The sequence below is a fragment of the Kryptolebias marmoratus genome, linkage group LG20 (assembly GCF_001649575.2).
Source record: "Kryptolebias marmoratus isolate JLee-2015 linkage group LG20, ASM164957v2, whole genome shotgun sequence".
Classification (NCBI taxonomy): domain Eukaryota; kingdom Metazoa; phylum Chordata; class Actinopteri; order Cyprinodontiformes; family Rivulidae; genus Kryptolebias; species Kryptolebias marmoratus.
Window position 1 is genome coordinate 12,296,626 of NC_051449.1, and position 23,842 is coordinate 12,320,467.

Below are 23,842 nucleotides of genomic sequence, written 5' to 3' on the forward strand. Positions count from 1 at the left end.
ATCAGGTTATTTTACTTTCAGAATGATAATCTTTGAGGAAAAATGCTCAGAAAGGTTTTCCTTGTTTATCCAAGCTGTGCTCCTTGTCAGTTAAAATGATAAACAACTGAAAACATTCATAGTTTAATTTTTGGGACACTTTAAAACTCAACCTGTTCACAAATAGAAAATTCCAAGTCAGGAGATAATGAATGAGTTCAAGAGGAACATTTTTTTTCCATGGTAAGTTTTGAGTTCATATTTATTCAATTCTCTCAACAGAACCCAAGTGACAATCAGAATACAGTACTTTTTTCCTCTAACATGTTTTTTTCCTTTTCTTTTTTATAACGCAAAACGAGAACACTCAGTGCAATACGACAGAGGACTGACAGTGTGGTGCTGTCTCTACCTTTTCACAGTGCACGTTTATACACACAGAAAGATTGTACATCATCATTATTACATTTCCCACTTCCACCCCACTATGATAGGGCAAAGTGAATGTCTTAAAACAATCATTTCAAAATTGCGACTGTCATACAGTGTAGCTTGGCACACGCTCATAAACACACACATGCATCTCTCTCTCTCTCTCTCTCTCTCTCTCTCTCTCTCCTCTCTCTCTCTCACACACACACACACACACACACACACACACACACACACACACATACAGTTACAACACAAAGAGAACTTTGTATCACTGATCCTCACCAGTGAAGGGCTACTGCACTTGCACAAATTCACACTATTTTGGCAATGTTTACACTGCATTTCAGTGTGCAAAAGAAAACCAATTGAGATGATGTAATGAAGAGGGTTGAGGTAGAGGGTGAGGCCAAGGGGAAGAAGGACACATTAGTAACCAGCCGGAATCAGTGTGATGGTAAATGTTGGGTAGTGCAGGTTTTTCAAGATTTGTGCAACTCCTTCTGTCTTTTGAACCGGGTAGAGCTGTTGCCACATAATAGGTCCTTAAAAAAGATTTGATCTCTATAATGGTTGCCAGCCAATTTTAAATTGGGAACATTATCAGAGACAACCATATATAAACATGGCTGCTTGTCATACACAGCCAGTCTCCTGAGGCTTTCGTCTTCTAGCCAGTAAATTAAAACATACATGGCACAACTCATTACTCTTAACATTTTCAAAAAATATATAAGCATAACATTGAACGTTATTTCTTAAGCAAGTGCATATGGCTATTATATTCTGCAGTAAAATTAAGAAATCTAAAAGCTTAGGTGTTGATTGTACAGGCTGTCTGTTGGCATCAAGTGTTTAAACTGTCATGATGCGTGCAGTGTGCATGGCAATGTAAAGGTGCTGGCACTTACCAGCCACTGCCAATTACCATTTTTTAAATAACCAACCATCCAGCCCATATCTCACTTTTGCAGGCTTTGGCTGGTTGTCAAAAGTAAACTATTAATAATGTATGTTCTAATTTACTTCCTACCCAATCCACCCTCATAGTTTATCTTGGACTATAGCAGAAAAGTTTTACACTTTCTCTATCCTCTACAACATGCCAATCGGCAGATGTCTTTTTTTCTATAAAAGATTCAACCACTTCAAAAGGCTTCAAGTTAGTGACCACAAAACCTTTTACCGTAATGTACAAACTGAAACACACAAAGCTTCCTGTTTCTGTTCTAGGATCTGCTGTTGTACATTCTAGAACACCTTTAACCAGGCATTGAGAGCCCTGGCATCTAAAGCACACTGACGTTCACTCCTGGACTTACAATACAACTGTGAAAATTTAAAGTATATAATAAAAGAACTGAGCAGTTCATTCATTTTAGTGCTTTTGGGCACACACACAAAAAAGAGCTGGGCATAAGAAAATTATGCTACTACAGTACAAGTAATAATAGAATATGCTTTCAATGAAAAATAACCTAAACAAAAATAACATAAAAACAGTTATTAGTTTGCATCTACAGGTAATCTACTATACATAATTTAGGCTGTGTTTTGTTCCCCATCATCTTATTTAGAAAATATGTATTCATCATTGAATATTCACTCTACTCATTATAATACAAGAGTCCAGTCACATTAAATAGAAAAATATCAAATATCACCAGTGATGATAAGAAAACATGACAACCTGAACAAGCAGAAATATTGCTGTGGTAACCACCATAGTTTTTCTATTCTATTTTCCTTTTTCTTTGTTTTGTTGACATCAGCTAGTATTGTCCCTCTGTTGCACTTTGCCGTTGTGCTGAAGCCTTGTTGTTACGGGGGAGAATCAGTACAACCAAGCAGGGAGAGGAAGTGGAACATCTGAGGGTTATGTGGCATGGAGGATTAGGTTTTTTGGAATGTCAGATGGCTGTGTCCCAGAACACAGTTGTCTGAGTGGGGTATGGGGGAGGGCGAATCTTCTTGTTCTTTCCGCAGCCCGGGAGGACAGATGCATTTTCCTGCTTGCACTGACTTCGCTCATGATTCCTGTCCTCTATACGATCTGGAGGTGGAGGCCTCTCCAGGTATCGCTGCAGGTGTGGATGTTGCCGGGAGCGTATTTCCTTGCACAGGGTGCGTTTCCTCTCGATCTGCTCAAGCATAGTGGTGTCTCCACATACCCATGGCATCTGAAACATCTGAAGGAAAGAGTCAAAGTACCAAATTTAATAAAAGCAGACTGATCTCAAAATTATTTGCAATATTTAAAGCGCAAGAAATATGATAAGGCTTTAGTGATGCTATATAAGTACATATTCATACATATTCTATTTACCAAAAGTGAAAATAAATAAATAAATAAATAAATATGTACCGATTTTATGCACTGAGAGTTTATCATTCAAAACATATTCAGGACTTGACAGGTGCAGTTGAATGTCCCTTTTGTTTTACAAATTTTTAGGTGGCAGTTAATAGGTGGAGTCAGCACACTACTTAAAATTATATGTCAGCCAACACGTAGATTGGACACCCTGCCCCAATCCTATTACCACACCAACTGTCCAGGTTTTAATAATTTAAAAAAAAAAAAAAAAACTAAACAATAATTTTATTTCATTTTTGATGAAAACCAAATATAAGTTTTTGCCTGGTTGCTGAGTCTATGTCGGCAATGTTTATACAAGTATCACGATGTTAAGTGATCACATTTGCTTTTGTAAACTTGTGATTTGGAATCCAAGTAGATAATAATAACCACAATGAAGGAATCTAATAGTACTGAACTGAAAAAAAGTCCAAACTGCTCAAAATAAGATTTATTTATAAAGCTAGTGCCAATGGTTTTAAAAGTGACAGGAGTTGTGTTGTGATTTTTCAGAGCTTGTAAAAGGCTGAAACAATTAGTAAAACAAATTAAAATAGAAAAGGAAAAAAATTGGTAATTCTGCATACCTGACTTTGATGTGTCTCTGATGCTCTCCTTTGTGGTGTCCCAATTGGGGAAGGATTTGTAGGCAGAGAAGGTGAACGACTATACTTTGATGATGTTTTCAAATCTGAAAGGGAAAATTCCTGTTAACCTTTCTCTCAGTGTAACATTTGCACTTTTCTTCTGATAAAAAATTGCTGAAATATAAACTACAAACCATCTAATTCTATCTTGATTTGGTGGAACATTTTCTTACCATTTCCTGTTCCTATGGTCATTGGCGGGCTACCTGATGATCTCCCATGGTGAGTAGGTGTAGTTGTTGATGAATGCTGTCCTGACATTGTGCTACTATTCCTTTCTTGTGCTTTGGATTGGTCCATGTTGCGATTTTCTCTGTTATCTCTTCGTGGTGTGCCATCTGATCTGTACCCTCTTTCTTTTTCACCCTTATACTCCATTGCAGAAGGACTCTTGGTGCATTTGACATCATATTGATGCTGCTCAAAGCCATTAAGACTTCTGTCTTTGCTGTCCCTTCTCACTTCAAGACCAGTTCTACTCAGATCTTTGCTGTCCTGCCTGGGTAAAAGAGGGGGAGGAACATCTCCTCCATTGAGGCAGCTTGGATCTCTCCCTTCATACTTTAGTTCGGCCCTATCCTTGTTGTTTCTGGAAGTTTGATGTCGAGGCAGAATCTCAGGTGGCTGATCGATTCTTCCTTCATATCTATGTTCAATGTCACTTCTTTCTCTTTCTTTATTCTCCTGGTGGAGTAACAAATCAGAACGACTGTCTTTGCTATCATGTCTATACTCTGGTGCATTTCTGGACCTGTCTTTGCTTTCTTGTCGAGGCAAAAGCTCTGGCGCCTTGTCTCTGCTTTCGTGTTTTGAGTCCATGCCATTCCTGGCTCGCTCTTTACAATCCTGTCGAGGTAAAAGCTCAGGTGCCTGATCCAACAGTCTTTCCCTGTTTTCATGTTTATAGTCTACACCATTCCTTGCTCTTTCTTTGCTGTCTTGTTTTGGCAATAACTCGAGCAGTTGATCTTTGCTATCCTGTCTTAGTGAAGACTCTATTCCATGTCCAGCACTACGATCTTTGCTGTCTCTCCTTGGCATCAAATCACCATTACTAATTCCTCTCTCCTTGGAGTCTTTTCTTATTGGAGGTATAGGTTCTAAGGAGCTGGAGCCCCTGTCTTTGGAGTCCCGTCTCACAGGCATAGCATCTAGTCCACTGCATGCCTGATCCTTGCTATCCCGGCCAACAAGTGGTGCATCGGCACTGCTACAGTTACGGTCTTTACTGTTACGTCTGTGAAGCAGAGGATCTACATTGCTGCTGCCTCTATCTTTGTCTTTGTCTCTTTCTCTTCGATGAGAAGACTCTTTGCTGTGGCGCTCCTTGGAGTCCCGTTTGGACTCCTTGCTGTGACTGTGACGTTCCTTACCCTCTCGCTTGGATTCACTGTGGGACTTTCCTTTGGACTCAGCTGCAATAGAAAAAAAAAAAAAAAAAGAAAAAAAAAAACTGGTTATTACAAATTGTCAGTCAAAACATTGTGCAAATAAAAACAAACAGTATTTGTAAATGCAGTGAATGCTATTGATTAGATCTGCAGTACTATCAAATATCCACTAGGTGTCACTCACTACTTGGGTAAGAAGCAGCAGAAACCTCTTGGAGCAATTTCAACCATAATATGGGGCCGGTCTGTTAATTGTGGCACATACCTATACACACTGCCATTTACTAATTAATACTGATTTTACAACTATGTTGTATTCCATTTTTCATTGTTTGTTTTTTATAGAATCCCCTGTATAACTTACATAAATGACTTCAACTAAAAAAAATCCATACTTACTAAAACAACATACATTCAGCACAGTTAACACAGGCTGTGTTAACATTGTTCTGTATTCATGGACATTGTGTGCAACATCCATAACCATCCTGTCTTATGATAAACAAGTCATTTTAATATGTGTGGATGCAAGCTTGTGCATGTGTGTATGTGCATGGAAGTGAATGAGGTGATTAACAAATTAGTAAATAGGTCATGCTTACTTTTGTTGCTTCTATTGCCTCAGAATATAAGCAAATAATAATAATAATAATAATAATAATAATAATAATAATAATAATAATAATAATAATAATTCTGTCATACCCTCTCCGTGTAGAGCTTTTTTTAAAAAAAAAAAAAAAAAAAAAAAAAACTAATTGCTAGAGCTTAGCTCCTATGTTGTACTTACACACAAATGTTGGGGTAAAAACAAATAATTTAAAAAGACTTGTTAAAACAGCCCACCCATAATATGCTGATAACATATGGAAGCTGTTTAAAACCCAGGTGGGTCTGAATAACAAAATACAATCAAAAGGCTGAATAAAAGGCATCATAGGAATTTCTGGCACCTAAATGCAGCACTTAAGTATTTAAAATCTTCTAATAAAGACTCGTAATTTAACAAATAAAAATAAAATAACTCATAGAACTGGCATGACATCAGTTTAGCACATGTAAACATTTACAGATGTACATTGCACTTGAGTCAAAATGACAAAAAAAAAAAAAAGAAAATCATATTCTCGGTTTCCACTCTTCCCATCTGCACAGCTGTAGCAGCTGCACGATTGGCTTTTTCATGAGAAAACTATGTGCTGATTGGACAAAACAGGTTTGAGCTGAGAAGCATTGCTATCCCTGTCAGCTGCTCAGTGCTCCTGTGTAGACCAGCTGGCCCTGAGCTGTGATTGGCTGCATTACCCATGGGGAGGAAATCTGCAAATAAGAAACAGGGATTTTTCTTCCTTCCACTGTTGCTATGTTGTAGTTGCTAAGAGCACTGGAGGAGGATGGATGAGGAAGGATTCTGAACAAATCCATTATAATTTATGATTTATGTAAAAAAAGACACTAAGTGAGCCTAGTTTTTTAAAATATAAATTAGGATTTCAATTTGAATATTGACATTTTATCACACTGTAACCCACACTTCACAATAAGGATCCAACATTGCAGATGCATGTCGACTCTAAGGTTTATCCCCAGGTCAAACACACTGATTAGTTTATTATTGATGCATTTATAATAATACATGGCAAACATTAACACACGCTTTACTGTGATACATTTATGAAACATACTACCTCTTATTTAGAGGGTCAGAAATTTAATAATAATAAAAATAATTAAATTTAGCAATATTAAGGTCAACATAACTTTTTTATTTATTACACAATATAGGCATATTGTGTATTATTTTCCAAATGACTTACAATGTCTCTTATAAGATTTAATAATGGCAAAAAAATATAAGTGTAAGTGATTTATTGTTTTCTACAACTTTTTGTCAAATTTAAGAAAACTGGTCCACTTATGAGCAGATTTTGTTTTCCTCTGCAGATACAGGGATTTTGGCAGAGTCTTGAGTGTGGCATAAATATGTGTATTTAAATATGATGTTTACATATTTAAAACTAATCCTGCCTGATGGCCTAATGCCATGAGTAGGTTTGAGAGACCTGCTGTCCGCTTTAGTCTCTAATCTCCTCAGATTAAATCATACGATCTGTATCAGACTTGGCTTGGTGGGGCCTAGATTAAACCAATGGAATTTTGCAGAAATTGCAACAATTGTGGTACAGCCTTAGAATTTGGCAGGGTTGATGTTTTTAATCTAAATTTAAAAGGAAATGTAACCAATGAGGGAACTGAAGATTGAGTTTTGTGTGTTTGTTTCACTTAAGCACTGAAATAGTACTTCCCCTTTTTGTTTTTCTCAATCTTTGCAGCTGATTTTATGTGTTGCAGTCAAATTGTCTGATTGATAATATTATCAAATAAAAAGGTTCCTAAATTTATACTTATATGTGGCCATTTAGATGCAAGTTGCAAGTTATGTCTATCTAAATATGTTTGAGGTGACTCACTCTCTCCGGGCTCTTTGGACTTTCTGCCACTGGAGTTTTTCTTCAGCATGTTCCTGCCTGTGGTGAACAGGTTTGTGAGTTCATCAAGTGGGCTGGTAGGTGTTCGAGAACGACCTGTCGACACATTTTGCATCGAGCCATGGAGCCGTCCAACACCGTCTTGAGGTGGCGAGCCTTTGCCGTGAGGAGTAGCAGAGGTGCTCCGTGGGAGCCCTCCAGGGAATGGCATGGGAGCATCAAACGGAGGCGTGCGCATGAGGCTCAGGGGGGTGAGACAACGTCCCATGCTGACGGGTGATGGGCAAGCAGAGTGGCTACGCTGATAGGAGGATGATGAGGAAGATTTGTAGAGAGTGCAAGGGAGTGGAGGTGCAGAGGAGCGGCCAGAGACTGTGAGTGTTGGGGTGGCAGTGAGCTCCCTACGGAGGTGGGCAGAAGAAGGAGGCTCATTTGAAGAGGTGGGTGATTTGCTGTAGGGCTGGTTCTCCAGCATCGGCAATTTGGTTACATCTAAAGGTGTGAGGGGGGACTCATCTGAGTTGGGCGAGCACTGGGCGGGTGCTGGTGGGAACACCAAGAGTGGAGGCCGGTGAGTGAGTAAATTGGGAAAAGGTGCAGGAATGTCACAGAGGGGAATGTTTCGAGGTGTGGAACAGCGACTGAGTGGCTCAGGGTCATAGGGTGCTGGGGTGGGGCATGCTGAGCGGCATCCCACAGGGTCAGTGCGGTACTCCATATCATCCAGGGCTGGATACTTCATTTCTTCATACACAGACTCTCCTGGCTCTTCATCCTCACTCTTCAATGGTTCTCGCGATCCAATGTCAATTCCACCCATTTCTATGTAGACAGGTTCATCTTCACAGTCATCTGTTGGACTCTCATCAGTCTGTGGGGGCGAGGGATTGCGTTCACAGGGAGATGTGGTGAGGTGGAGAGGTTTGGAGTGACAGATCCCACTGCTTCCATGACTTTTAATGTAGGACTCATCGAAGGAAACACTCAATTGTGTATTGGGATTCCTCTTAGGTTTGGGGGGTGGCATCCTCCTGCAGTCCTCATTGCATCCATGAGCTGCGAAAGAAAAAAAAACAAATATACATTTCATTATCTAAAACTCACAGTATTTTATTTTTTTTAATAAAGTGGATAATCATCAATCAAATCAATCATAAACATTAACCCAAAACCATTTTCACCACAGTGGGTCAGCAATTAGTCACCATGTTTTGCTGAGATTGTTGTGGCATATTCCTGTTTCTGGGCCACATGTATAGCAACTGTATATTAGTATCATATCTGGGTCACACACTGTGGAGCGTCTTTCTGATAGTGGTGACATAGTATTGCAGAGTGAATCTCTTTAGATGTCGTGCAGTGAGGCTTTAGTACTGTGTTTATATTTTCTAGGCACTACTGTACAATTCAAAGTGGTGCAAAATGTTAGTTTATCGATTGTAGTTGCCACTCTATAAAACTGGCCATATCACCATCTATTTCTAGGTCACACAATGAAAGGTTTGGATAGTACTGCCTGTCTCTTGGATAAAAAAAAGGGAGATAAGTGTAGTGAGGAAGTGAATCATAAGCAAAATTTCCAAACTGCAGATTTTGCATCCTTAATAATTGAAATGCCAGATGGCACTGACATGCATACGTCCCAAAACCGTATGACTCACCAACCTTCACTACAGTGGATACAAGAGAGGATGCACTGCGCATGCCTGAACATTATTAGACTGTAATTGTAACAGAGATGCTCTAGTTTATAATACCTAATTTTGATGTTATTTTGTTTTTAGAAACTGATTCCCCCCCCCCATGTTTTGGTCATATCCGAAATTGACAGGAAAACAAATTGCTATATTGTAAATATTCTGTACTTAAGTTTAAAACCTAAAAATATAATAATAACAAAGAACAACTTAAACATATACCTTTGGTCTACAGTAATACAATACTATTTATAACTGGGAATGTACATGTTTTTTTTTGCCTTCTTTGTTTTACCCCTTACAAATATAGTGCTAAAGGAGGATTTTCTTCAATCTAAATATCAGGTACAGAATTAATGGTTCGATATAATACTCTTATTCTTGAGATTTCCCTCCCTTTCTTTGTGTAAATATGCTCCCATATTTGTACATGTGCTTGCAATAAGCTGCACAGTGGTGTATTTATTCTTTCCCCCTTCTGCTGCAAAATATATCTCAACACTAGGAGGATTTCTTGGTAAATGATGAGATAAGTATCAGCACCGACTATGAATCCAACCCTTGAAACATCATTCACTCCCTGTTTTTTCTCTTCTCCTTTCTCTATTGCTTCCTCTTGCCCCCTCCCCCTGTAGTGGCAGTGTTTACCCGCAACACCCTCCCCCTCCCTCTCCTCCTGGGTAAAACGAATCTAGGTCAATCGCTCCTCCTGAATGAATTCTACTCTGACAAGCTCCTCCCTTTCCCATCAAGGCACCAGCTACAGAACACGCAAGCCTCCCCTCATCCAGGGACACCCCCACACTCTCTCCCTGATTGGCTGTGAAAGCTAAGACTTCATGGTTTCTGGAGTCCCATTGGCCTGAGCTGCTGAGCGATGCTGTGATTGGCTGGGCTACAGGGGGTCTTGTTTCTGTGGGATGGTTGCCGTGGTGCCCAGGAAGATCTGTGTGCACACAGACATCCCCACCAATCTGAGCCAGGCTGGGTGACTCCCTAAACATCACATTGGCGGCAAAGCATACAAATCGAAATGAAATCAAAGCTTCATACAACCTCTTTTTTTTTCCTTCTTCTTCTTACACTTGCGTCTAAGGCCACTCATAATATAATAGGTTTACCATTAAGCTTACAAATATCAAACTGAAAATGAACATTTATTTTCTTTTTTTAGGTTTTTACTTCATTATAGTTGCTTTTAGAATATTTGTCTCAGCAACTTGGGACATTAGCTCATTAGTACTTGATGCTTAAACAGTTCCGAATGCATCCTAATCTTGTTAACCTTATGCACATTTGTTTTTACTTTAATGAATAAAATCCTCATGAAATCTTTATTCAGAAGACTGTTACTAATACACACCTTAATAAATATATTGCAACTAAATACTAAATATAACAAGTGCAAGAGGGCACTTGTTGAGAATATATACGTATATAAAACTCACTAAGAAGTGAACTACTAGCATGATGTGATTACTTCCAGCTTAGACATATCTATGGGTTAGGATAAATATGCTAAATAAATATTGTTTTTCCTAAAAAAAAAAAAAAAATCAGAGTATGATCACCCAATACCTGGCTAATTAGACAAGTTCATATAGTTTATAATATTGCTTAGTAAATACAAAGCATGTTGTAGCTACAGTTTGAAAGCCAGTCTAGGTACAACTTTGCTTCTTATCTTAATTTGCACCTATATTGTATATATTCAATACTGAAGTATTCTGTGAATAGCTGGCAGTGCTGAGAAGGGCACAGCAAAAACCAGCTAAATATAGCTGCAGCAGTTTGGTGTGAGGTGCCACCACCACTCACCATCACATTTCTCCCCACGGCAGGTGGATGAAGCACTGTGGTCCACTGCCTCAGACGACATGCTCAGCTTGGTGGCAGGGTCCCTTCTAGGTTTAGGTGGCGGCTGTTTCCTGGAGGTTGGACTCCCCACTTCCTCGTCTCCTCCACCCCCACTGTTCCCACCGCCGACTGAGTGGAGGGACTGGGAGCGCACAGAAAAGCCCTGTCCGCAGGCGATGGCATGCAGGTGGGGCAAGGGCATGCATTCCTGGGGGTCTGGCATGGTTATTGAGCCCATTCGCAAGTGCTTGCCTTCTGTTGCTATGTCCTCACCTGTTCTGTAACAGCAGAAAACAGAGGAAAGAGGTCATATGGAATAAAAATGCAATTTTACTTCACATTGGACATTGTTCCTACAACATCCGTCTAAGCTCTTCAGCCTATGTGTGTGTTTTAAGTTCATCCTCTATAAGTAGTTCAAATGAAAAAAAAAAAAAAACCAACATATTAAGTTAACATTATCAGACATGGTAATGCTACTGACAACACTAACCTTCAGGGCAAAGTATTGATTTAAATTTAACCCTGGATATGACTAATGCTAACAAACCATGGAAGCCCCCCTGCCTGTAAAAATCAATCTGTGATAAACTGGCCTGAATAAACTATTAATGATAACCAAGAATTGTGGGTTAATGGGTTAAAGGAATCTGTATATCTGTGTATGTCTGTGCATGATCTGTTTGTCTATTGCTACATACTCAAAAGGTAATTCAATCTAAAACAAACAATTGGAATTTGTATGTGTGTGTTTCATCATGCAAATGAGCTCATCATCTGAATGTGTTTTAGAAACATAGTTTCTACAAAATATGAGATAATTTTGCAATGCTGGATCTCTGTTGTTTGTTCAATGTTTTGCCATCATATCAGACAAACACAATACAGACTGATGGGAGAGATTTAAATGTTTAAACAAATGACATGAAACAGAATGAATTTGCATAAGCTTTTACAGTGAGAGCATGATTGCAGGTGTGCATGCGGGTGTGTGTGTGTGATCCCTCTGTCTGTGACTTTGCAGACTCCGACTCCCTCCTGGCCAGCTGCTGAACAGAAGGTGCTCGGTAGGTTGGGTTCATTGGCCAGGGGCTTAACTTTGCCTAGCAACAGGGTACCCATAGAAACCAGACACAAGACCAGCTGCTACTGCACAACAATAATAAAGAACATGTGCACATCTTGACACTTGTGTGCCTAACAACTGCATTAGGTTTTGTTTCAAAACTAAGTCGTTGATATAAGAAAAGACTGCCAGCACCAACCTGTAGAGTCACAACATAAGGTAGGGAAAAATGATTATTACGAAAACTAAACAGTGATAAAGTTACATTTGATTGCTTGATTTTAAATGTTTATCATTTAGTTTTGATGTCTGGAAATAAAAGAAAATGTCTTTACTAAATGTTGCCACAGATGTCAGTGAAACAGCCTGACAAATTCTCATTCCTTTATGTCTCAGGTGTGCTTTTGTTTTGACTCCTATATGTATGGGTTGCCTGCATGTATGTGGCAAGGTGTGACTGGTGTACTGGTGACAGAGTTATTTATAGGATATTTGCCCAGTGATTGGCTAAGGGACATCACACAGGTGGACTTAGACCAGTGGAAGTTGACTTGTTGTGTGGCAGCTCTGGTTCTCATGTGACAGGAAAAAAAAATATATTGCAGAAATAAATCAAATTATTGAAGAAGATACTGAAAAAGGAAACAACAAAAAGCTCTGCTTGTCTGCTACTACACATGCAAAGCTAAAACAGACGTTTGGAATTTGCATGCATATGTAAATATAAGAAAAGCAAGGTATCTGTGGTTGTGCATGAGAGTTAGTGTGTGCATGGGTAAGAAGAGTGGCAGATAATTTTGGTAATACAAAATTCTTGCATGGAAATTTATGTATGATTAACTTTTGTTATCCTTTACGTGAAATACAATAAAAAAGTAAACTTGAGTGAAGGAACTAAATAGGAAGGCCTGCCTAACCCGAACCCAGCAAGCTGTTGTGATTGGCCTGTGACTGTTCCAGCTGTCACCAGGCAGAACACATCTCCTGTAACTGAGCTAACAATCTTCCTCTAACTAGTTTTTCTTTCCCCTCATCCCCCAACACTCACACTTGCTGTAACAAGATCTTCCATCCTAACTCAATCAGACAGGCCATTTGCTCTTCCGTACGCTCACTTGCAAACTACTATAAGCTTTCATAATGTTCCAGTCCACACATGCACACCACACAAGCTTCCATATATTTACTTTACTCACTCACAGAGACAAGCATGCACACTGAATTCTTACACTCTCATCCAGTTACTGTAGAAATGGGTCATCTCATTGACCCACTTCTAAGACTCATAAAAAATCCAGCTATTTTTTTTTTTTTGGTCTTCCCAAAGTGAAAATGTATTAATGTTTTTGCTTTGGCAAACAATGAAAGACATTAGATGGGTCACAAGGCAAAATATGTCATTTCCTGCAGGCATCACCCTGCCTCATTCAAGTTACTGCATCAGACTGCCAATAAGATTAAAAATGTTTCCATTAGTAAAAGGAATGAAGGCAAAGATGGAGTCCATGAGGTCTTTAGAACTTTAACTGTCTCTTACATGCTTCACTAATGTAAACTCTAAATCGGCTTTGGCCAACCAAGTAATACTGTGTTGGAGCAATATAATGCATTATCTGATCACACAAAGGACAATAAAAATACCACTGAATAGACCCAGTTCAACTCAATTGCATGCCCTTTTGACAGAAATGTGACAGGACTCAAAGAGTCTCTGAGTAAATCAGTTAAGAAGAACATCTGCTCACACGTAAACACCCAGGCCCCTCTAAATAAAAAATTGTATCAGTGTAATATTGGATGAAGAGATAAAATGTCCAACAGCTGCTTAAATATTTTGTATTGTGTTTGACAGCTTGAGAGAAAACAAATTATGGAAACACTGAGCCGAAAATCTCAAACCTTTCTGTTGCAAACAGATATTAGTTTGGCATGCTGAATACAAAGATCAGCTGTGATAAAGAAGTAAAAGTGTATCTCTGTTTATGGCAAGATAAAGCTTCTAATGCACTTAATTGTCCTTCCAACCATCTATTTTATTTACCAGCTTTTTCCTTTTCTTGGTCATGGGGGAGCTGGTGCCAATCTCCAGCAGTCATTGTGCAAGAGGAGGGGTACACCCTTGACAAGTCGCAGGTCCATCACTGGCCCACACAGAGACAAATGAGACAAACAGACATTCACAGTCTGACTCACACCTAGTAACAATTTAGAGTTACCAATTAACCTAACATGCATGTTTCTGGGAGGAAACCGGAGGACCCGGAGAGAACACAGTCGTGCACGGGGAGAACATGTACACTGCAAACAGAAAGGCCCCAGCCTGGGAGGTGAACCTGTGACCTTCTTGTAGTGAGGTAACAGCTGACTAGCATTGTCTTTGAAAATCAAACACCAATGGATGAAAAAACAGCATTTACAGTCAGTCCCTTTGTTGTTTCTAAGAAGTTTTACATTTTTTTTTTATTTATTTATTTTTTTTACTCTACCACACAAGAATGTTGTATGCACATGCTATTCATGTTCTAGGTGCTTGTTTCTTACTGATTTCAGTTAGAATTGTCACATGTTGGTGTTTATTAAGTGTTTTGTTTTTACAGAAACAGACTCACATATAACTCATATTTGATGATACCACTTAGGGAAAAAACTTATTTAAAGCTAGATCTTTCAGTATAGGTGTAAATGTTTCCTTCAAATGAAAGACTGTTTGTTTAATCATCACAGCATAAAAGTCAATCTCCAAACAGACTTCCTGTCGCTGCTCATCTCTTTCATTTTGAACTCTTAAAGTTCTCCATTTTAAAAATAGACTTGTCCTCATCACAAGGACGAGTCCCAAATAAGTCTAAACGAGAAATTAATTATCTTCTGTAGGTTATGGGGTGCTGCAGCCCATACTTGTAAACTCCAAAATATAGCAGCCTGTGGCTACAGGGCCCCCTGGCCACTTGTCCCAATTCCTACTGCTTACAGTGAACCCAGTCACATCTTTAAAGTTACAGAGAAAAATCCCACTGCTGTGCAGTATTTCAGCTCAGATTATTATAAATAAAGAAACATAATATTTCTACAATGTTTGTGTTGATAAATTTGTGCTCTTGATTCAGCTATTTCTTCATTTGTGACTACTTTGGTTGCTTGTTTTTCATACCTCCTTATGGCTTCCTCCTGTTTTCTTTTTTTGTCGTTTTTTTCCTGCAGGAATGTCCTATTTCTCTCATTCCTGGCGTGGTCCAAGTTCTGAGCTATCAGGCTGTTGTAGGCTCTCAGCCCATTCTCCTCAACATATTGGAAAAAACTCAGAGTTTCTTCCTCTTTGGAGCTCATCATTCTTCAAGTCTTTCCACTGCATTCTAATGAGGAGATATAAGAAGTTAATAGTTATTTTACCTAGTAGAGATATTATATAGATATTATATAAAATTTATTAGGATATTAGGATAAAGGACACTGTAGTTTCTGATATTAGTACTTTCAGCTTGTAAAACAAGCATTGACTTGTGTCATGAATTCTTATTTCAACCATCACTTTTTAGTGAGTTCTTAATGAGAGCCATCAGGAAAGAATAACTGAAAAAAAAAGAAAATATAACTCATTGAGTTGATTTGAATCCAACTTTGCTTTTATTATGTTTCTGACTGTTCAAGAGTTCATGACCAATAGAAGATGTATGTTGATGATGAGATTTGCATCATGCCAGTCTCAGGAAGAAACTGGCATGATGCAAGTCTCTCGATGGCTACAACATGTTTTCAGTGGACACACACACACAAGAGCTCACATGTGCACAAACATGCAAACAGCCATGGGACTTAACGCCAAACTACAATTAATCATAGCTTCCTGTCTGAGTGTGGATCAGAGGCGAGTGCTCATTTTCTCAGTTGTGTTTTCACATTTTCTGGCTGAAGTTGCCTGCTGTAACCAAGTGAGTGTGAGAATGAAATTGAAAAGGCGGCTTTCATCTTCTGCAGTTGTAATATGTGTTGGGCTCAGATGTGGAAATATAGTACTCATGGGACAAATCAGATCAACACAGACGAAATGAGCCAATCTCACAAGACCACAAGGCATAGTTTTAGCATCTACAAAGATTGCACACTTTGTGTTTTAAAGCCACTAATGTATTTTTCTGGAGCTCTTTGTTTATGTAAAAAAGCTTAATACTGACTGCATTTGTTTGTTAAGAAAGTGTATTGATGCAGCTGGAAGAAATATGTTTAACTGCCTTGCACTCAGTTGAAAGTAGCACTGTCTGCATCTACTCAAGATGTGAGGACATAATGAAGCAGTTAATGGTGTGATTCAGTCTGCATGCATATGCAGAATGCATTTTCCTGAAAACACTTGCAACAGCATGCAACATAGTATGTGGAATGTGCAACCGCCCAATGTGAATTTGAAGAGGCTAGTACAGGATGAGAAGAAGACTGAGCATGGGTTTATGTAGGTCAGTGTTTTCAGATCAGCCTAAGACTCATGCTTGTTTACGTGAGAGAAGCACTGAGTGTGAGAGAGCGTAGGGGAGGGGGAAGGGGCTTGTGATAACTGTATGTATGTTTGTGTGCATAGAGTGGCAAGGGCAGCATGGGGGTCTTGGAGGGCATCCAGATGGAGATTGCAAGGCTAGTGGAGAGGCGGGCCATTGTCTGGTCATCCTCAGCATCCTTCTACACCGTGTCTGTCTATGAATAAGCTAAGCATGTGGTCTAGGTCAGTGGGTTTATCTGTACGCATGTTAAACTCTCCTGGATGCAAAATAGCACTATTTAGCACAGTTCCCTTACAGGCAAGAGGAGGGGGCTGATGGGAGTCAAAAACAGAATCTTGTAGCAGAATTTAAACTAGGGCACAGAACCCTGGTGTCAAGTGGTGTAAAGATTTTTATCTCTTGATTGTCGGGTCTTATCACTAGTGCACATACACACATGCTTGTCTAAAATCTGAAGCTGCACAAATGGAAAGAAAGCTTGGTCTCTTGGAAGGAATGAGGTGCATCAGTAAGAGGTGAGTAGATGAGAAAGCAGAGTTCAAACAGTGTTTGAGCTGAATTAAGCCTGCCTGCCTAATCCCTGTAAGCCTGCAGCAGCCCTCTGCACTGGAATCAGCTTGTTTATCACACTGTTTTTTTTACTGGCCAAGCCTTTCAGAATGGATTGTGCTTCCATAACTCATTGATGTAAAATGTAATCATTATTATCTCATCTCTAAAGCTTGGAATTTCTGCAAGTAGTATTTTTAAACCAAAATGTCAGTTTTCCCCTATCCATTCTTTTTTTTTATTTCAATCTTACCCCTCCTCCCCTGATTTTTTTGTTTTGTTTTGCATCAGATGACATGGGCTGCAACAGTTGGAACTGAGGTGCACTTTGCTTTAAAACTAAATGATGGTGGCACACCATTTCTGTTTCCAGGCAACCGTGTCACAGGAGAGGGCTAGCATGGATATTCTCAAGACATAATGTCAAAAAGATTTCAAGGCCAATGGTTTGGTGGCCAAACACATGCATGCTCGTGCGCTTACACACTCAACACACTCACACTCACACTTCGGTGCATTGCAGTGGACCCAGAGTAACACAAGCTACTGTTTACTTGTTCTAATTAAAAGAATAAAAAATAAAAATACAACACCAAAGTTTTCAAATACAGCAAACTTTTTGAGGATATCTGTAGAGTGTATTTAATAATGTGCATGACATGAACAGAAAGAACATGTATTACGAATTTTCTTGTGTGTCATAACAAATTAATGTTGTGATGCATACTTACAATAAAGTTGGGTCTTGGCTGGTTTATGAACCAACAAATCTTCTGTCTCTCCCTGAGTCCAATGTGCAGAAATGAACTCTGACCTAAGCTGGAGTACCTGTGCACTATTCCTCTTAAATCCACATGGACTTTCATCCATTGTATGGTCAGTTTGATTTTCCTGCTACAAAGAGTCCCTGTGACCCAGGACAAGGATGTTGCTACAAGGGAGCTGGGCCATTAGATGCTCCCCCTGCTTCCCCTCCTGGGCCAAAGGTGGGACACCTCCAATCCAGATGTTGCCACAATCCAAGTCAGACGTCTGCGTCACTCCTCCACACATCTGCACATACTAAAGAAGGAGACAGAATGGAGTGTAGGAACAAGATGCAACTACATGCATTTCACAGATGCACACTCACATTCTTTCATATATATATATAAAAAAATAACAAAAAAAAATCCCCTTGGAGCTGCAGAACCAGCGATCACAGTCTCTCAAATGCTTATTTTCCAGAAAGCCTCTTCTTCTGCTTCAATGTGTTTAAATGTCACAGAAATAGGAAAATAAAAGGTGATCCACTCTGCTATAAAGGTTGACAGTGAGGTAGACCAAAAGTACGGCATTCCCTGCCGGTGTCCTCTGTCCTGCTTAGCTGCAAAGATCTGCACAGCCGGTCTGTGCTTAAGCAGATGACACTGGGCTTCCCAACTATAGATCAAAACACGGTGAACACGCCCACTGCCTACTGTAGCCACCTTCCACTAAAACGTCAACCTCTCTCTCTCTCTCTCTCTCTCTTTCCTGCACTGCTGTTTCTCTTGCTGTGCTCTTCTGAACTGATTTTCATAAAACTCATGCCCAAAACTCTCTTTCTGCAGTTAGCTGTTATGTTTTGCAGCATAATTCTCTTTTGCCTTCCCTTTGCAGTAGATTGTTAAATGGAGCCTGAATGTGTTGTTCTGCTTTCAGCACCACGGAGAGTTCTCTCTGTCAGGGTGGGGGGTGGGGGTTGGAGGAAGGGAGTTTAGTGGGTGGGCACAGGGGCCAAAAGGAAAGATGAGGAAGAAGAGAGGGGGGGAGGCTGAGTGGGAGGAGTCACTGGGTTGCCAGGGTGTGACCTCATTAGACACAACCTCCTCTTCCCCTGGCAACTACTGTGATACCTCCTCCTCTCTCTCTCTCCTGTCTCCTACAGCTCGTAAACAAGACTATGACACAAAAACACATGCGGTGACTACACCGTGTTGCTCTGAAGTGCCTTCAAAGCATGTATTGTAGCCAAAACAAATGCATTATTATACAGTACATAAATTATACAGTATAAGGTTACAGCACTTTGCAGATTTCGCCACACAGAAACTGAAACACTAATGCAAGATTAAAATGTGTTTGCATAAACATACAAAGCAACTAAATCTAGTGTTGACCCATTCCTAGAGGCCATAAAGAAAAAACAAAAAACAACAAAAAAACAAGGTAAAGGAAAGAATTAAGTTGAACTGAGCTGTGTATTTGCCATAGAGCTACTTTGCTGTGGTGTGGCACTGCTTGACTGTCTGGGGGATGAGCATTGGTTTCAGTGGTACTGTCAGTTGTTTATTTGTTAGGAGCGACTGGTGCAAAAGCTGTGGCTGAGAGGGTGGGGGTGCGGTGGTTGGTGTGGGAGGGCGGAGGGACTGGGTTTGCTCGGATGGATTAACACCATGGACACAAAAGGATTGGGAAGCAGAGATCTGTTGTTTTCATCAACCCTTCCCTCCATTTATTTTGGCTTCTGGCCTTTACCCCCTCCCTAACCCCACCCCCAACTTTTCTCCCTCCCCTTCTGGGTTGTCCTTTACACTTTATGGGAGCAAACATGCTGGCGTGATAGATTGGAGATATACAAATCACTTTTCAATGAAATGTGAAGTTCATTTAAAAAAAAAAAAAAGTGAATGTAGTTGTTAAAAATAATACTGGGTGATAAAAAAAGTGATGGGATTGGCTGGGGGGGGGGGTTAGAAGACAAACAATGCTTTCACTACTTCAGCACAAACCATGGTGCTGAATTATGTTTGTTTATCAAAAAGGCATTTGTCTTTGGAGAGAGTGATGATATTGGTAATTAGAGGTAAAATCGATTGAAACTAAACTGTATCTCTCTGATTCCACTTTACACAGATTTCTCATAACAGAAGGTTAAATGTTATAAATGAGCAACTGCAATGATCTCATTGAGATAAAATGCTCTGTCAAAAGGTAGTCAACCCACTTTTTCAGCCTATTGTGAGGGCTGTGGCTGATTGGTCATACACAAAGCAAGTCAGTTCATCCATACTGGATCAGCACACACATGCACATAAATACAAAAGCCATTCTGACCTCAGTGCATGGCCCATGTGTGCAGTCTCAAAGGGAGCATTTAGATCTCATAGGAGTTCAATGAACACAGACAGTAAAAGAAAATCCCAGGGGTGATGGGTTAAATAAATGTTTCCACGTATGTGCACAACAACAGTTTGTTTTGTGAACAGTGGAGGACACTCTCTCTGGGACAGAACAAGGGGTGAAACAAAATTCACTTCTTGGAACTTTGCAGTTCATGCACAGTTGCAAAAGACATATTTACATACAGGGAAAAAGTCAGAAAATCTGTGTGAATAGAAATGTGTTTTTTTTTTAGAAAATAAAGTAGAACTGTGTAAAAAACTATTTTTTGCTGGATCTCAACAATATTAGGGTTACTTTATTTCCAGTTCACATATAACAAAGCTTTTGGGAATGTTATATAGTCTACAATTGGTCAAAAAGCATCAATGTTTAACAACAAAAGATATAAAACAAACCTTCCCATTTATAGCATGAGTCATAGATTAAAGTTTCAGTATTGTATAAGATTGCAGTAGCTAGCACTAAATTATAAATAGGGTCAATATTCTTGTATTTTTTTAACAGCTTTAAAAAGGAAAAGAAAGAAAACAGATTATTTTAAAGCTGCATGTTTCGTGCGTGCACAAAAAATTGTAAAATTGAACAAGCCAGTAAAATTTTAGGGGCATTTGAGACACTTTGTGCCAAATACATACAAATTTGTCTATCAATGTGTGGTAGAACAGTGTGATGCTACTGACACTATACAAGTACAGACTAATATCCCCTTGAGCAGATGGATGCTACTCAGTGCAATCATGCATGTAATGATGTTGTATTGATCCAACAGCATTTTAACAGCCTAATGAAGAGTCTATAAAAACATTATGGAAGTCAATTAGATGACACCAATGAAAATGATTTAATATAAATACATCAAGGATTCTGCTTTGAGATTTTCTTTCTGACCATTTGAGACTGACTCCTCCTGGTTTCAGTGGGATGCAGGTTTCTTAAAATAATTTGGGAAGTTCAGCAGTGCTCTGTCCACTCTGAAAGTTCATACAGGTGAAAATGAAGAAGCCACCAGTGACAGGGATAGTGAGACAGATGTCAGGCTCTCATTAAAGATGCAACATGGCTTACTTTCATTCCTCAGATCTTGGTGGGAGAAATGGAGCATAAGGTTCTTGCTCTGACCAGCAGTGTGCAGACACATCTGACTGCTCTATGTTTTATATTTGCACACTCATGCTGCAAAGGTATGCATTCCTACTCAGTGCACACAATGACACACTTTAGAATGTCTTCATAAAACATGCTTTAACATTTAGAAACATTTTAAAATACAAAATATTGTACAGAATGTTCTTAGAATGCAGCTGCAGGCTTCTAAACACTCACTTATCACCCCTTCCTACCCTCCGGAGACGTCAAGCAGAGACACATCGCTAACATCCACCCTTCTTCACACTTCCTGCTGTTCTGCCAAGACAGAGAGGTGAAAATGAGAGGCTGAAGACAGTAATCGCTCTAACAGGCAGTTGATGGGCTTAACCCCTTCTAAACCTTTAAACATACAGTTTAGAGAGTCACTGATGGGTGAAAGCAACCAGAAATTGTGTCCTAACTACTGGACCCAAACACAGTGAGATAATAACATATAACGACCCCCCACTATAAACAACTGTATATATATGACTAAAATAGCTTAGGCTACATAAAGTGTCAATTGTATAGGGGGGAAGGGATGAGGGCATGGACTTCTGTAGATGGTATGCATGCTGAAAAATAGTGTTCTTTTGTTCTAAACATCTGATGCTGTATTTTAACAATGCCTGGAGTCACTGTTGAATCACTGCAAAACACAGAAAAAAAAACCTCACAGGGACAGGATCTTCTTTAAAATTAGAGCAATGCTGTTTGGAAGGGGGCGGGGGGAGGCATTATAAAGCATAAACAAAATACTGACCTTTTCACCTTTTAATACACTGTATTGTGTTACTTTATACAAATGATTGTTAAATAACCTCAAAAGCTGTTTGAGCAAAGAAAAGCCTGGTGTTTGGCGCCATCTGTTGTACACATTTGTTACTTTTAACTCCATACCAGCAATCCGATTGTTGTTCATTCTGAAATTGCTTTAATAAAATAAAGATATTTCTTTCTTATAACATAGAATGAAGAATATGGATATCTGAAATTGAATTCTTAATAGGAGAAACTTACATTTAAGATATACGATGTAGATATTAGTAGTCACAATTTAATTTCTCCTGTTTTATGTTAAAATGTCAACCCATGAAGTTTTCCATAGATATCTAAAATATCTTTGTGGATATGTTATTTACTTTGTCACTAGTCATTATTTTGCTACTTACTGATGCCTGGAAAAACTAATTTTAAACTTACATTTGAAATGTCAGGACTATATGTTTTTTTTTATTTGTTTGCTTGTTTATTTCTTTTTTATTGGCTATCTAGAAATACATTTATGACTAGTAACAAAATGACTGTAGATACCCGATAGTCAAGATCATCCTAGTTAAAAAGTCTGTTTTAATTATCCAAGGTGCCTATATTTGATAATAAAAATTTTATGTTTATTATGGGTAATAATGGATAATTTAGAGCTGAAAGTTTAATCTATATGAATAGAAAAACTGACGTGGCATGTCCCATGGAGAATGCATTTGAGATATCTGACATGCAACCATCCATTCATTCATCCATCATCTGCCGCTTGTTCTAGAATCAGGTTGAGGGGGCAGCAGCTTGAGCAGGGAAGCCCAGACTTCTCTTTTCACAGCCACCTCTTCCAGCTCTTCTGAGAGGATTCCAAGGTGGCCTGGGTCTCTTCCCAGTTGGACATGCCCCGGAACACCTCCCTAGGGAGGCATCCAGGGTGCATCCTTACCAGATGCCTGAACCACCTCAACTGGCTTCTCTCAATCGCTACCTTATTGTGGTAGAGGAGTTTATGTGCCTGAATGATCCAGGGGCTGGGAACAATGTCCCCAGTAGGGTCTTCCAAAGCACATTGGTCCTAAGTAACAGGCCAGACAGACAGGGATTCAAAAACACTTGTATAGACAGAAGACAAGAAGGAACTCCATGTCCCTCGCTCAGACATGAGTTACCGGGGTTCCACCCTGGAGCCAGGCCTGGGCGAGTGCTGGTGATTGGACCTTTACCCAAGGGGCCGAGTCGTGCTCAATCTAAATGAGTTACACGAGTTTGCCTTCCTGTGGGCCCACCACCTGCAGGAAGGGCCATACAGGTCAGGTGCAAAGTGTTATGGGCAGCAGCTGAAGGCGGGGCCTTGGCGCTTTGACCTTAGCTTACCAAAGCTAGTTCTTAATATATCTGACATGTTACTGACAAATGGCATGTTGAATATCTAAAAAGTTCATTTTGATTAGAAAAAAAAGATTATAGGATATTGGCTTTGACTGTCTTGATAAACAATAAAATATAACAAATTTACTAGCTGTACCATTCTATCCTGTTTACATCAGTTTGCTGGTTTTTGAGCAGCTGATCATCATTACATAATTACAAAGATACCCAGGTTCAATACTGAATGTCTTGCAGGCCTTATTTCCCTGTCTGTAACTTTTTAAGGGTGCTGCTGTAATTTAAAACATTTTTGTTCCACGAGAGGGCGCCAGTGTAAACCAAATAAACAGCTCCACGAATGTCTATTTCATCTACGCATTCAAACCAAATTAAAAGTCACTAAATGTTAAAAAGAAAACATTTAAAGACTTGTAATATTTTACTTATTATTTAAATAGCTGAAAGAGAAGTTATTTTT

General features: G+C 39.3%; 1 protein-coding gene across 3 annotated transcripts; it reads right to left on the reverse strand.

Annotated features, from left to right (window-relative positions):
• Window positions 1-320: 320 nt before the first annotated feature.
• Window positions 321-23,840, reverse strand: nyap2b (neuronal tyrosine-phosphorylated phosphoinositide-3-kinase adaptor 2b). Of its 3 annotated transcripts, XM_017432539.3 has the most exons (8): window positions 21,430-23,840; window positions 17,691-18,021; window positions 15,069-15,270; window positions 10,813-11,129; window positions 7,280-8,353; window positions 3,591-4,832; window positions 3,358-3,461; window positions 321-2,600 (listed from the first exon to the last, which is right to left on the reverse strand). In XM_017432539.3, exons 3-8 carry the CDS (start codon window positions 15,245-15,247, stop codon window positions 2,322-2,324), a joined length of 3,195 nt encoding a protein of 1,064 aa, XP_017288028.1. In that variant the 5' UTR covers window positions 15,248-15,270; window positions 17,691-18,021; window positions 21,430-23,840; the 3' UTR covers window positions 321-2,321. The 3 variants fall into 3 exon arrangements, with proteins under 3 accessions (XP_017288028.1, XP_037837961.1, XP_017288029.1); XM_037982033.1 differs by lacking the exon at window positions 21,430-23,840 and having other exon boundaries at window positions 17,691-18,640; XM_017432540.3 differs by lacking the exons at window positions 15,069-15,270; window positions 21,430-23,840 and having other exon boundaries at window positions 17,691-18,639.
• Between the last annotated feature and the right edge of the window lie 2 nt (window positions 23,841-23,842).